Source organism: Phoxinus phoxinus (genome assembly GCF_949152265.1).
Source record: "Phoxinus phoxinus genome assembly, chromosome: 12".
Taxonomy (NCBI): Eukaryota; Metazoa; Chordata; class Actinopteri; order Cypriniformes; family Leuciscidae; genus Phoxinus; species Phoxinus phoxinus.
Window position 1 is genome coordinate 30,977,729 of NC_136887.1, and position 12,746 is coordinate 30,990,474.

The following is a 12,746-nucleotide window of genomic DNA, read 5'->3' on the forward strand; positions in this document are numbered from 1 at the left end:
GTTTAGCAGAAAGTCCAAGCTGCTTTGTTCCACACAGTGGAAGTGATTGGAGACTGGGGCAGACAAGCTCCAAAAAATGACAAAAAAGCACCCTGAAAGCATCATAAGTTTTGTGCACTGTTTTCCAAGTATCCCGAAGCCGTACGATAGCTTCGGATGTTGGTATTCACTGAAAATCTTGCTCGACAGACCAAGTCCCCATTCACTTTTATTATATGGAACTTAATGCCTTCATGTGCTATCAGAAATGTCCCACTTCTGAATACGTGATTGCGAGCTTGTCACGTTCAAGTGCTTTGTTATCAGAAAGAACAGGAATCGTGGAGGACACCAGGTTTATTCTTGCCTATTTATTTTGGGGAATTCTTATTAAAGCCAAACAATATTAACATTCACTGCACTATCTAGATAGTCAGCTTGCTGACAGTTCTGTAATTCCGGCCACACAGGCTAATTTTTGCTGTGTATAACACATACAAAATGCTTCAAATGATTATTCAAATATGTAAATATGCACAACTTTAATGAGCTGTTGTAGAAAAAAAAGTAAAGAATTGCAGTCACAGCAGCAATCGTTCTCCCCTCCGCCATGTTTAAAGTTTATGGTACGCCCAACTAGGAAACTCAGGTGTGGTAAATGTGACTTAAGAAGACGTTCATGTCCAATTTTTAAGGAAACTTATACAGTATTTATGGTAATTCCAATAGCAAGGCAGCATTATAGCTTGGACTTTGCTCTTTTAAACATCTCCTTCTTTGTTCCACTAGAGAAAGAAAATAATTCAGGTTTGCAACGACATGAGGGTGAATAAATGATGACAGAATTGACATTTTTGGGTGAACTGTCCCTTTAAATAAATGAGACTGCTTGTTAGTGACATATATGAGTGTTTACTACTGTAAAATGCAATGTAGAAAGTGTTTTAGGCTGAATGGGTTAGTTTGACATGGTTTAAAGGCTGCCACTGATGCAGCGGTTGTGTGTTTTGTATGTATGTGTGTCTTTGTGTTCAATGGCCATTGTGTACATGTGTGTTTGTCTCTGTGTCCACGTCTGTGCATATGCGTGTGCTTGTCCATGGCTCTCGTTCATTCAGAGGCGGAGGAGCTGTACCAGAAACGCGTGCTGACGATAACGGGCATCTGCGTGGCACTGCTGGTGGTTGGCATCGTGTGTGTGGTGGCATACTGCAAAACCAAGTAAGCCCCGGGAACTTTATCGATCGCCAGAAAAGAGCTGTGCACATTCACACATTAAATTAAAAAGCCTACCCTTGGGTGAAAGAAGCAAAAATTACGTTATTAGTCATTTTGTAGGTTGGGGTATAGTTTTTGTTTGTTTTTTGAAAGAAATTAATACTTTTATTCACCAAGGATGCATTAAATTGGTCGAAAGGGACATTACATCTGTAATGTGGCAAAAGTTTTTTTTATTGTAAGTAAATGCCTTACTTTTGAATTTTCTATTCATCAATAATCCTGAAAAAACATTGATAATGATAATAAGAAATGTTTCTTAAACAGTAACTCGATGATTTCTTAAAGATCGTGCGACTCTGAAGATTGGAGTAATGATGCTTTGATCACAGGAATAAATTACAGTACATGTTAAAATCGAAAATTGTTATTTTAGTAAATTATATTAATTATAGTAATATTTCACTATATTCAAATGTATTTTTGGCCAAATAAATTTAGCCTAGGTTAAGCAACCAACTTAACAAGTTTCTTTTAAAAACATAAAAAAATCATATATTGACCCCAAACTTTTGAACGGTAGTGTACATACATAAAATAAATAATTGTATATATTTCATAAAATAAATATTTTTCAACAAATAAAACTATTCAAACCAAATAATGTTAAATTATCGCAGAGCAATGTATATTTTCAGATAATTCAACGGATGAAATAATTTACAAATTATTGCTTTCTTCAATAATGTTATATTTGGTACTGGATACAAACTAAATGATACATTTATTCTAATTAGTAAAACAAATCTGGTCATGCATCTATCCATAAAAATCAAAGTATAACTTTTGAACGTTTGACTATAGTGATCAGGAGGTACATCTTAACTGTAGATGTGTGGTCATTTCCTGTTTTGAGTATCAGAGTCTGTAGTGGTATAGATCACAGATCAGATTTCATCTTTCTTCAGGAAACAAAGGAAGAAGATGCATAACCACCTGCACCAGAACATGTGTGTGGAGCACCCGAACCGCATGCTGGCCAACGGCCCCAACCATCCCGGCCCCGGCCCTGAGGAAATCCCCATGGTGGATGTGAGTCAGTCGCGATCTCATTTCCTGTATGCTGATATATTCATTTACATATTCTGAGGATTTAGTAATTGAAGGCATGATAATGCACACAAGTTAACTAAAGTTCTCATGCAGATTGCTTTTGTATAATGTTGCTTTTAACCTGGACCATACATTTGTGATTGTTTAATTATGTATTTTTTAATTCCTAATTCCTGTGGTGCTCACATTGATGACGTAAGCGTTCTTCAAATTTGGTTAGGACTCAAGTGTGAAAGCAACTCTTTTTATTGCAGTATATATCTAAGAATGTCCCAGCGACTGAACGAGTAGTACGGCACGGAACAGAGACATCGGGCAATTTCTCGGGCAGCCGAATGTCGTCCCGATCCCACCACACCTCCACAGCTTCTCACGCTTCCAGTCACCGGTACTTACTTTCATTCCTCTGTCAATATATCCATATATTGATGCTTGACATATATTGTCTCAGGCCATCTGTCTTTGTATTTGTTAATTTACCAGCCCAACTAACAAAACAGTGTACATCCATTTATTTTTCCATATATATAAAATTTATTCATTGAAGTATATAAATAAATGTATATACACACGCAAACTGGTAGTCTCTTATGCTCACCAAGGCTGAATTTATTTGATCAAAAACACAGTAAAAACTGCAATATTGTGAAATATTATTGCAATTAAAAGAACTGTTTTCTATTGTAATATATTTTAAAAGGAAATGTATTCCTGTGATCAAAGCTGAATTTTAAGCATAATTACTCCAGTCTTCAGTGTCACATGATCCATCAGAAATCATTCTAATATACTGATTTGCTGCTCAAGAAACATTTATTATTATCAATGTTGAAAACATTTGTGCATATATTATTTATACCCCTTATCTCACATCTTTTGAACTTCCCTTTTTGCTGCGTGTCAGGCACGAGGAGCGCACATGGAGTATGGAGCGGACGGACAGCATCCACTCTGACTGCCAGTCGGGGGCGCTCTCCTCCTCTGTTGGCACCAGTAAATGCAGCAGCCCGGCGTGTATGGAGGCTCGTGCCCGGCGTGCAGCATACTGTGGTTATCCTGATGCCACACAGTGCCCCCTACAGTACGGAGACTCTTACGACTCTCTGCGGGACTCGCCTCACAGTGACAGGTGAGAGAAAGAGGAAAGAGATGTTCACCATCACGCATTAAGTCACTGTGCATATTTGTAGTCAAATAAAAGAATCACATCAATAAAATCACACAAGGAAGTTTGCAAGCTTCATTTTATCAGGTGTTGAACCATAGCACAAGATAAGCAGATCTCAGATAACTTTCAGTGGCAGTTGCTTAAAGGATAATTCCGGTATTTAAGACCTTGAGTCTATATTGTAGTTTGTTTTGGATGAACAAGAGTGGTGGACAACATTTTTTTTACAATGGTTCCTCTCTCGAGTTTTTGACTATAAAAGAATTGGCCATGGACCCATTTAACATGGGAGTCAATGTGCATGTCCGAAAATGTCATTAAAACAGCCAATAATGTTCGTTTACAAATCTGTTAAACTCACCGAGTGGTTAGTGGTGTTCGTTGATGATTATAAACAATATATCGTCGCAATATATGATTCCAATCCGTTTATTTTGCTATAGTCAACAATGGGATTTTACAAAATGACGAATAAAACACGACAGAAACTGTATTTCGCAACACTTTTTGATTCTGGAACATCAACTAACATCACTAATCACTCGGTGAGTTGCACAGTTTTGAAAACTAATGTTAAAGGTTGTTTTAATTACATTTTCGGACATGCACATTGACTCCCATGTTAAATGGGTCCATGGCCAATTCTTTTATAGTCAAAAACTCGAGAGAGGAACCATTGTCAAAAAAATGTTGTCCACCACTCTTGTTCATCCAAAACATACTACAATATAGACTCAAGGTGTTAAATACCGGAATTATCCTTTAACGGTTTGTGATCAACTTTGACATGTTCCTCATTCGTTGCACATGTACAGTAGCAGTGTGGTGTAGCAAAGCACTACTACACTGTTTTCTCTTTTTTTTTTAAAGCCCATTATCTGTAAAGTATCTCTGAAAAGTCAGATTCATTTTCATGAATTGTTTTGGTTGGATGGTTCATGTAAACAGGGTGATTGAGTAAATGATTGCATTTTTGTAGAAATTTTTTTAGTTAAATGCTTTTGCATTATAAAATAATGCATTATTTGCATTACAGTATTAAATGTTTTCTAGTTTGTTTTGGGTTGTGTTTAGTGCAAGTTATCTGTTCAGATTTGATGCTATCATTCTAATCGATGATTCATCTTTATATAAATTACCGTATACCATGTGATAGATGTACACTATCGGACTATTCAGAAGCTTGAGGTCAGTAAGATTTTTTTTTAAGTGTTAAAGGGACAGTTCACCAAATAATTTAAATTCTGTCATCATTTACTCAAGTTGTTCCAAAAAAAAACTATTAATTTCTTTCTTCTGCTGAACACAAAAGAAGATATTTTGAAGAATGTTGGTAACCAGACAGTTTCTGGTCGCCATCGACTTCCATAGTATATCTTGTTTTATTCTATAGAAAGTCAATAGGGTCCGTCAACTGTCTGGTTCCCAACATTCTTCAAAATATCTTCCTTTATGTTCAACAAAAGAAAGAAGTCTGTGCAGGTTTAGAACAACTTGAGGGTGAGTAAACAATGACAGAATATTTGGGTGAACTAACCTTTTAAAGGAACACTCCGACTTTTTGGGACTTTAGCCTATTCACCTTATCCCCCAGAGTTAGATAAGTCCATACATACCTTTTTCATCTCCGTGCGTGCTATAAGTCTGTTTGACGCACCCACCGCTAGCCTAGCTTAGCACAAAGACTGGATGTGAATGGTTGCAGCTAGCATACTAATCCAAATAAGTGACAAAATAAAACAAACATTTTCCTATTTACATGTTGTGATTTGTATAGTCACAGAGTGTACAAAAAACAAAGTCACATGAGACACAGACATATTTTAACTGTATAAATACTGGGAACTATATTCTCTGAAGGCGAAGCACTGCTACTTGGGCGGAGTGATAACCGCAGCACCTGAGACGCGCCGTGGTGAGGACTGAGGAGCAGAGAGTTCGTTCAGAGTTTGGGTAACAGAGTCTGCAATTTATAAATAGTAAAAGCGTAGTTTACAATCATGGATTTTCGCTGTATTGTAAAGAGCTGTGACAATAAACAGGGGAGACCAGGTGATACCATGATGTTTCATAGAATTCCAACTAAAAACGCTGACCGGATGAAGAAATGGCTACTTGCTCTGGATATTGATCAAAACACACCTAATGAGATTATCAAGGGACATTATGTTTGCTCGGTACATTTCACTGAGGACGACTATTTTCAAAAAATGGAATACAGCCATCCCATCGATATCACATACAGGACAAAGTGGAGCGGCTGCGGTAAGTGTTCCGTTATATTTTTAAATGTTTAGCCTAACGTTGTAACAGTGCTTAGATCTAATGTAACGTTAGTGACACTATTATATGAATAGGGTGGTAACTACTATTGCAGTTGTTTACGGGCTCCATGTATCCCCTGTAATGTTAGTATTGTTGCCTCGAACGCGCTCTCGTCCCAGTAAACACTTGAGCGGAGCTAGAGGTCACGTTGGTTTTGTTGACAGAAGAAACAACGGCGCGTCTCAGGTGCTGCGGTTATCACTCCGCCCACGTAGCAGTGCTTCGCCTTCAGAGAATATAGTTCCCAGTATTTATACGGTTAAAATATGTCTGTGTCTCATGTGACTTTGTTTTTTGTACACTCTGTGACTATACAAATCACAACATGTAAATAGGAAAATGTTTGTTTTATTTTGTCACTTATTTGGATTAGTATGCTAGCTGCAACCATTCACATCCAGTCTTTGTGCTAAGCTAGGCTAGCGGTGGGTGCGTCAAACAGACTTATACCACGCACGGAGATGAAAAAGGTATGTATGGACTTATCTAACTCTGGGGGATAAGGTGAATAGGCTAAAGTCCCAAAAAAGTCGGAGTGTTCCTTTAACACTTTTATTCAGCAAGAATGCATTAAATTGATCAAAAGTGACAGTAAATGCATTTATGTTATAAAAGGTTTAAAAATTAATTGAAGTATCAAAGAATCCTAAATTCAATGTATTATGGTTTCAACAAAAATAGTTTTCAACACTGGTAATAGTAATAAATGTTTCCTGAGCAGCGAATCAACACATTAGAAAGATTTCTGAAGGATCATGTGACTGAAAAATCAGCTTTGCATCATCATTGTTTTATTTTTTATTATTAAATAGAAAACAGTTACTTAGTTTCAATAGTAGCCTAATAAAGTTTGAAAACATTTTTGATCAAATAAATGCAGCCTTGGTGAGCATAAGAGACCTTTGAACAGTAGTGTGTATTTTCCCACCATGTTTTTCTCCATCTTCGCAGGTACGTGTCCGCTCTGACCACGCCGGCGCGTCTTTCTCCGGTGGACTTTCACTCCTCACTGCCCCCGCAGGTGCCTACCTTTCAGATCACCACGCCGAACGCCAGCCACGCCCTCTCCCTGCCGCCCGCCGCCGCCGCTATGGACGACGACCAGCCCCTCCTGCACCGCTACCGGCGGTCCCGGCGGCCGTATTACGCGGCGGACAGCACCGGCTCCCTCCCGTCCAGCCCGTACCGCTTCGTGGACGACGAGGATTACGAGACCACGCAGGAGTACATGTCCTCCCGAGAGCAGCAGAAGAAGGGCAGCGGGCGGCACTGGCGCAGGAGGTCGCGGCTCAACGGGCACGTGTCTCAGCGGGCTCCGGACCCCAGGAACTACAGCTCTCAAAGCTGCCTCTCGGACAGCGAGTGGGAGGACGACGAGGTCGGCGACCTCGGACACGGTGAGAGCACGCCGTTTCTCAGTATGCAGAACATGAACGCCACTGAACCGGCCACCATCTACCGACCCAACGACACGCGGACTTTCAGCAACACAGGACGCTCCGGCTCCCGTGGCACCGTGCAGGCCAACAAACTGTCGCAGTCGCGGTCCAGAACGGACAATGCACCCCTTTAAAAAAGAACGACGAGAGCGAGGACGGGCGTGAAAAACAAATGATATGCTATAGACCTGCACCTATGAGAAATATTTTTTATTTTATATAACAGACAGATATTCTAAACAAATGAAATATTTATTTTCATTTCAGCAAAAATTGTCTACTAGCTAGCAGCAAAGACTTTTTTTATAGGGGGAAAACTATTTATATGTAATTCCTTTTTTTGATTTACAGCATTACGAAGAAGAATTACGTGCAAATTTTTTCACGAGTTAGAAATAGAATAATATTGTGGTGCCTTTTGCTGTTTGCCGACGAGGGAGGTTCAGTTGAATTTTTGTAGCCTTTCTTAAAAACAGACTCTTGGGTTTTATAGACATGTTCTTTCTTTGTTCGTTTGTTTCGTTCGTTCAGGATCTCCCCATTTGAACTGTGATATTATTCAGACACCATGCAATATCAAATCACTTCTGTGTAAGGTGTTTGTTTACATGAGTAGGGTTCACACGCGCACATAACCGACATCGCGAGCGCCGTCTGCGTTCGACTTTGGTTTCCGCGTTTCCGTTTTCTTTTCTCTCAACTGGTCGTCGCATATTGTTTCCATGGAAACAGAGGTACGCAGGAGTTCACAGGGCATGACGCTGGGTCGCAGTATCGGCCCTGGTGTTCAGGGTTTTCAAAACGGTGGTCTGTACGTCCAATGAATGTGTTTACACTTCTGTCCGTGTGCGTGAGAGTATCGTTGAACCTCAGTGTATATGTACGTGTCTTTGTCTGCGCAGTTTCGTGCAAGAACACGTTCCGTTTGTGCGTTCGCGTTGTGTTCGTCTTCAGGTTAACGTTTCGAGCGCGTGCACGTGTGCGTGTTGTTGTGAGTGTGTATATACGTATGCTTGTACTCTTTTTAGGATGTTGGCTTTGTCGAAAGGGAGCTCTATTACGTTACCAGGCTAGCGCTAATGGGTTAAACCGGACCCCCTAGTGGTAACACGAGCTCATTGCACTGTAACCTTCCTTCCTTGTGTAGTCGTTGGCCTGCGGAGGAACCAATCCAGCCTGATTCTAGCCTACACGGACCTACATCTCTCTCTCTCCCACACGTTCCCATTCCTATGCCAGCAGCTTTAAGCCGCACTGTGTCTCAGGACTTTTCATCGAAATCTGCATTACTCATGAAACAGATCCATTCCTGCCCGTCGTGTCTGCGTCATGATGGGAAGACTATGAGGACCGATACGACCAGGTGTGTTTGTTCATATTTTGCCGGCTTTTCTTTGTTTTGTTTTTCTCGGTGGGGTCGTTCCAAGTCCGTGCTGTATGCAAGTCGAAGCTATGCGTGTACGGCTACTAGACGTGCTACTCTAGGTGGTTTATGAAGCGTAAACCCCTCCTTCCAGAGCCCAGCAAACTACAACTACATTTGAGAAGACTAACCCGCCACCCACACACTTACACTATGACACACATGCAAAAGCATACACACACACACACACGCACACACACACACTCTCAAGATTCATTCTGTGCACACAGTCGTTTAAAGCACCACTCGTCTTCACGGATTGATTTTCTTCCTGTCTTACTCTCTCTGTTTCTTCTGTTCTTCCTCTCTGCCTGTGAAGGCGTCCCTCCCTCTGCATGTTCTAGTGGTTCAGATAGATGGGTGCATGGTAACCGCAGCAACTGAGTCGTATTCACACGGTGAAAGTGTAGTTTTCATTTGACATTCAGCAATAAATCTCCTTTTTTTTTCATGTTCATTCTTGACTTGGAATATGCTAGAAATTTTTGCAAGTTTTCTCAAAAAAATAGTACTTGTAAAAAAATAAAAAATAAAATCAAACCACTTGTTCATATGGAGAAAAAAATAAATCTTAATTCCTACCATTTTAAAAAATGAAGTCATCAGGATGTATGTCTGGTTCTTTTCTCTCTCTTTTTTTTTGTTTGTCTTTATAATAATATATTTTCAGGGGAACAACATTCTTCACTGACAGAACTTTTTAAGGAAGTTGCACCAAGGATGCAACCAAATATTGCATTTTAGAGGGGACTTAAGGTAACATTTTAACAATTGGCCATTGGAAAACCTATCAATAACTTAGGCCTATTTTAAAGGGGTGGTATAATGCCCTTTTCACAAGATGTAAAATAAGTCTCTGATGTCCCTAGAGTGTGTATGTGAAGTTTTAGCTCAAAATACCCAACATATGTTTTTATATAGCATGTTAAAATTGTCACTTTTTGAGGGTGAGTAAAAACGCACCGTTTTGTGTCTGTTCCTTTAAATGCAAATGAGCTGCTTCTCCCGACATAGGAGGCGGAGCTTCAACAGCTTGCACTCACAGACATGCACTGAACATTTCAAAAACTTTTAGCCTTTTATGTACAAATTGGATTCAGACAATGATGGAGAGACTCAAGAAGTGAAAACATATAGAAAGCAACAGGACATTTCTGAATGGTTTGTTGATGAATTTATGTTGCTGATGTGGAGTTATCTTCTAGTCATTGATTAGCATATTCTGTCTTGATCATTTACAAAGCAAGAGAGAAACTCAAAGTTCAGTTACCAGGGTTTCTGCAGGTTTTATGAAGGAAACAAATATCCATTACTTTAATAATTTGTTCAAATTTGCACTGCAAAAAAAGTGATGTTCTTCCTCTGTATTTTTGTCTTTTCCAGTGCAAGATTCTTAAATCAATATGCATTTACTGGAGCTACAAAATAACATAAAATATGAAGTCTTTTTTTCTGTGAAATTAATAAATTACTAAATTAATTTCGAGTTGCAATTGCAATTTCGTAATTGAGTTTCGAGTTGCAAATGTATCGAAAAATGAAACAAAATGATGTGAGTTTAGTTTATGCTTAAAAGAAGAACAAATATCTGTCAATGAGTTTTGAAAACTTCCATTTGAATTAAGTTGATTTTTCTGAGCACATTGGCAGATATTTGTTCTTGTTTTAAGCATAAACTAAATACATCGTTTTGTTTCATTTTTCGATACATTTGCATCTCAAGTAAATGTATCGTCATTCAAAGATGTTTAGATAGCCTACTTGTGTTGAAAAACAGGACAAATATACAGAGGAAGATTGTCATTTTTGCAATGCATGCGACATTTAAAGGATAATTCCGGTATTTAACACCTTGAGTCTATATTGTAGTTTGTTTTGGATGAACAAGAGTGGTGGACAACATTTTTTTGACAATGGTTCCTCTCTCGAGTTTTTGACTATAAAAGAATTGGCCATGGACCCATTTAACATTGGAGTCAATGGGCATGTCCGAAAATGTCATTAAAACAACCTTTAACATTATTTTTCAAAACTGTGCAACTCACCGAGTGATTAGTGATGTTAGTTGATGTTCCAGAAACAAAAAGTGTTGCGAAATACAGTTTCTGTCGTGTTTTATTCGTCATTTTGTCAAATCCCATTGTTGAAAAAATAGTTCCACTATAGCAAAATAAACGGATTGGAATCATATATTGCGACGATATATTGTTTAAAATCATCAACGAACATCATTAACCACTCGGTGAGTTTAACAGTTTTGTAAACGAACATCATTGGCTGTTTTAATGACATTTTCGGACATGCCCATTGACTCCAATGTTAAATGGGTCCATGGCCAATTCTTTTATAGTCAAAAACTCGAGAGGAACCATTGTCAAAAAAATGTTGTCCACCACTCTTGTTCATCCAAAACAAACTACAATATAGACTCAAGGTGTTAAATACCGGAATTATCCTTTAATGCTGCAACTTTATGAATTTAAGACTTTCTGCTTTGAAGGCCTTTGAAGACCCACAGAAACCCTGACTGGCCTCCACTCAACTTGTTCGACCAAGACTGTCAAAGAAAAGTTATTTTTTGTGGTGATAATTTATCAAAATATGTTTGGTATAACATTTATCAAGCAGCCTGAAGACAAGGTGAGTTTCCTAGAGAGAAGAAGAGAGCGTTTTACTCATGAATGATTCCATACAGAAGGTCTGGTGAGCTCACAATAATTTTATCGTCACACTAATGAAAAGCATATTTCATTCTAAATTCTAATCAAAATTAATGATATAGCTGATATTGTTTTGTAATGCAGAAACTCGCAACGCTTGTCAAACAACATCAAGCATTGTGTACATTAAACATTAACACACAAAAACAGCTGTCAAATGAGTCTGAGAACTCAGTCTGCAATAAAATCTGATACAGATAGGGTGGAAATCATATGTGTGTTTATATATTATAATAATTAATAGGGGATTACAGGGCTTGGTGTCATGAGTGAAGGTTGCTAAAGTTTTAAACTAAACTAAAAGGTTCTGAGGTCAAAACAATAAGGAAGATATTTTGTTTATTTATTTTTATGAAATGTCATGTTGGCTGTTGTCCATGGTTTTCCACTTGTTCAATAGTTTTTAGGTACTCAAGACTTTAAGGTTTGTGTCTATAGAATTTGAATTTTGAAAATAAGAGAAACATTCTCTAGAGTGAAAAGAGTGGCAACTAGACCCTGGCCCTTTTATCTGTTATCCTTTACCGATTATCGTGGGCGTGGCCTCACACACACACACAAACACACACACACACACACACACACACCTGTGATCACTTCATGCGCTCAGCAGGACTCAAGACACTGGGAAATGTACCTTATTTCTTGGTTTGTTTGGTTATTAGACGTTTGCACTCGATATCTATAATATCCTTCCGCATACATTATTTACACAACGAGTATCATTGTGTGAATTCATCATCAAATGACGCACAATTCATCATCAAAAACATAGGCCTAACCAAAAACAAAACGTGGTATTAGTCTACTCTAAAGTCTAAATATTAGTAGTTTAAGTAGCCTAACTGCTGCTTTATTTTCGGTTCGTTGTTGGAACAATATGATCAAAAAGAGATAACTACAATGATAGTGTAGCCTACTTTATGGAGCCGCACATGGGAAATTAAGTGAAAACTGCAGTCTCATCATATGAGTTTTTTTTTCGTTAAAACTTTTTTTTTTTTACATTTCATTGTTTTTTTACAACTTAAATTAGTTTTAATAAAATAAAAGTATAATAATTATGTATTAAAATTAATGTATATAATAATACAGTTGTAAAGAAATTCCAACATTATAGACTACTACACTTGATAAATAATTGTATTCTGTAAATCTATACTTTATAATGAAATTATTTTAGATCTAATATATAGCCTACCTATGGCTAACCTTCTGTAATTTTTACTATTCTAAGTGTACACTTGCAGGTGTTGATTATAATTAGGCTACTGATAGCCCCATTAAATAATAATGATAAACAATAAACGATAAAAAAAGTATATAATTATCTAACAAAATGCTAAATGGGGGATAGGCAT

General features: G+C 38.1%; 1 protein-coding gene across 2 annotated transcripts in view; it reads left to right on the forward strand.

The window, feature by feature from the left end:
- Nucleotides 1-8,905, forward strand: part of nrg2b (neuregulin 2b) — a 73,100-nt gene extending 64,195 nt beyond the window's left edge. For both annotated transcript variants that reach the window (XM_079631355.1, XM_079631356.1), the window contains 5 exons: nt 1,098-1,200; nt 2,166-2,289; nt 2,565-2,698; nt 3,215-3,439; nt 6,755-8,905. In XM_079631355.1, the coding sequence (XP_079487481.1) occupies nt 1,098-1,200; nt 2,166-2,289; nt 2,565-2,698; nt 3,215-3,439; nt 6,755-7,376 (1,208 nt within the window). In that variant the 3' untranslated portion in view covers nt 7,377-8,905. The remainder of the gene's footprint in view (nt 1-1,097; nt 1,201-2,165; nt 2,290-2,564; nt 2,699-3,214; nt 3,440-6,754) is intronic.
- The last annotated feature ends 3,841 nt before the right edge of the window (nt 8,906-12,746 follow it).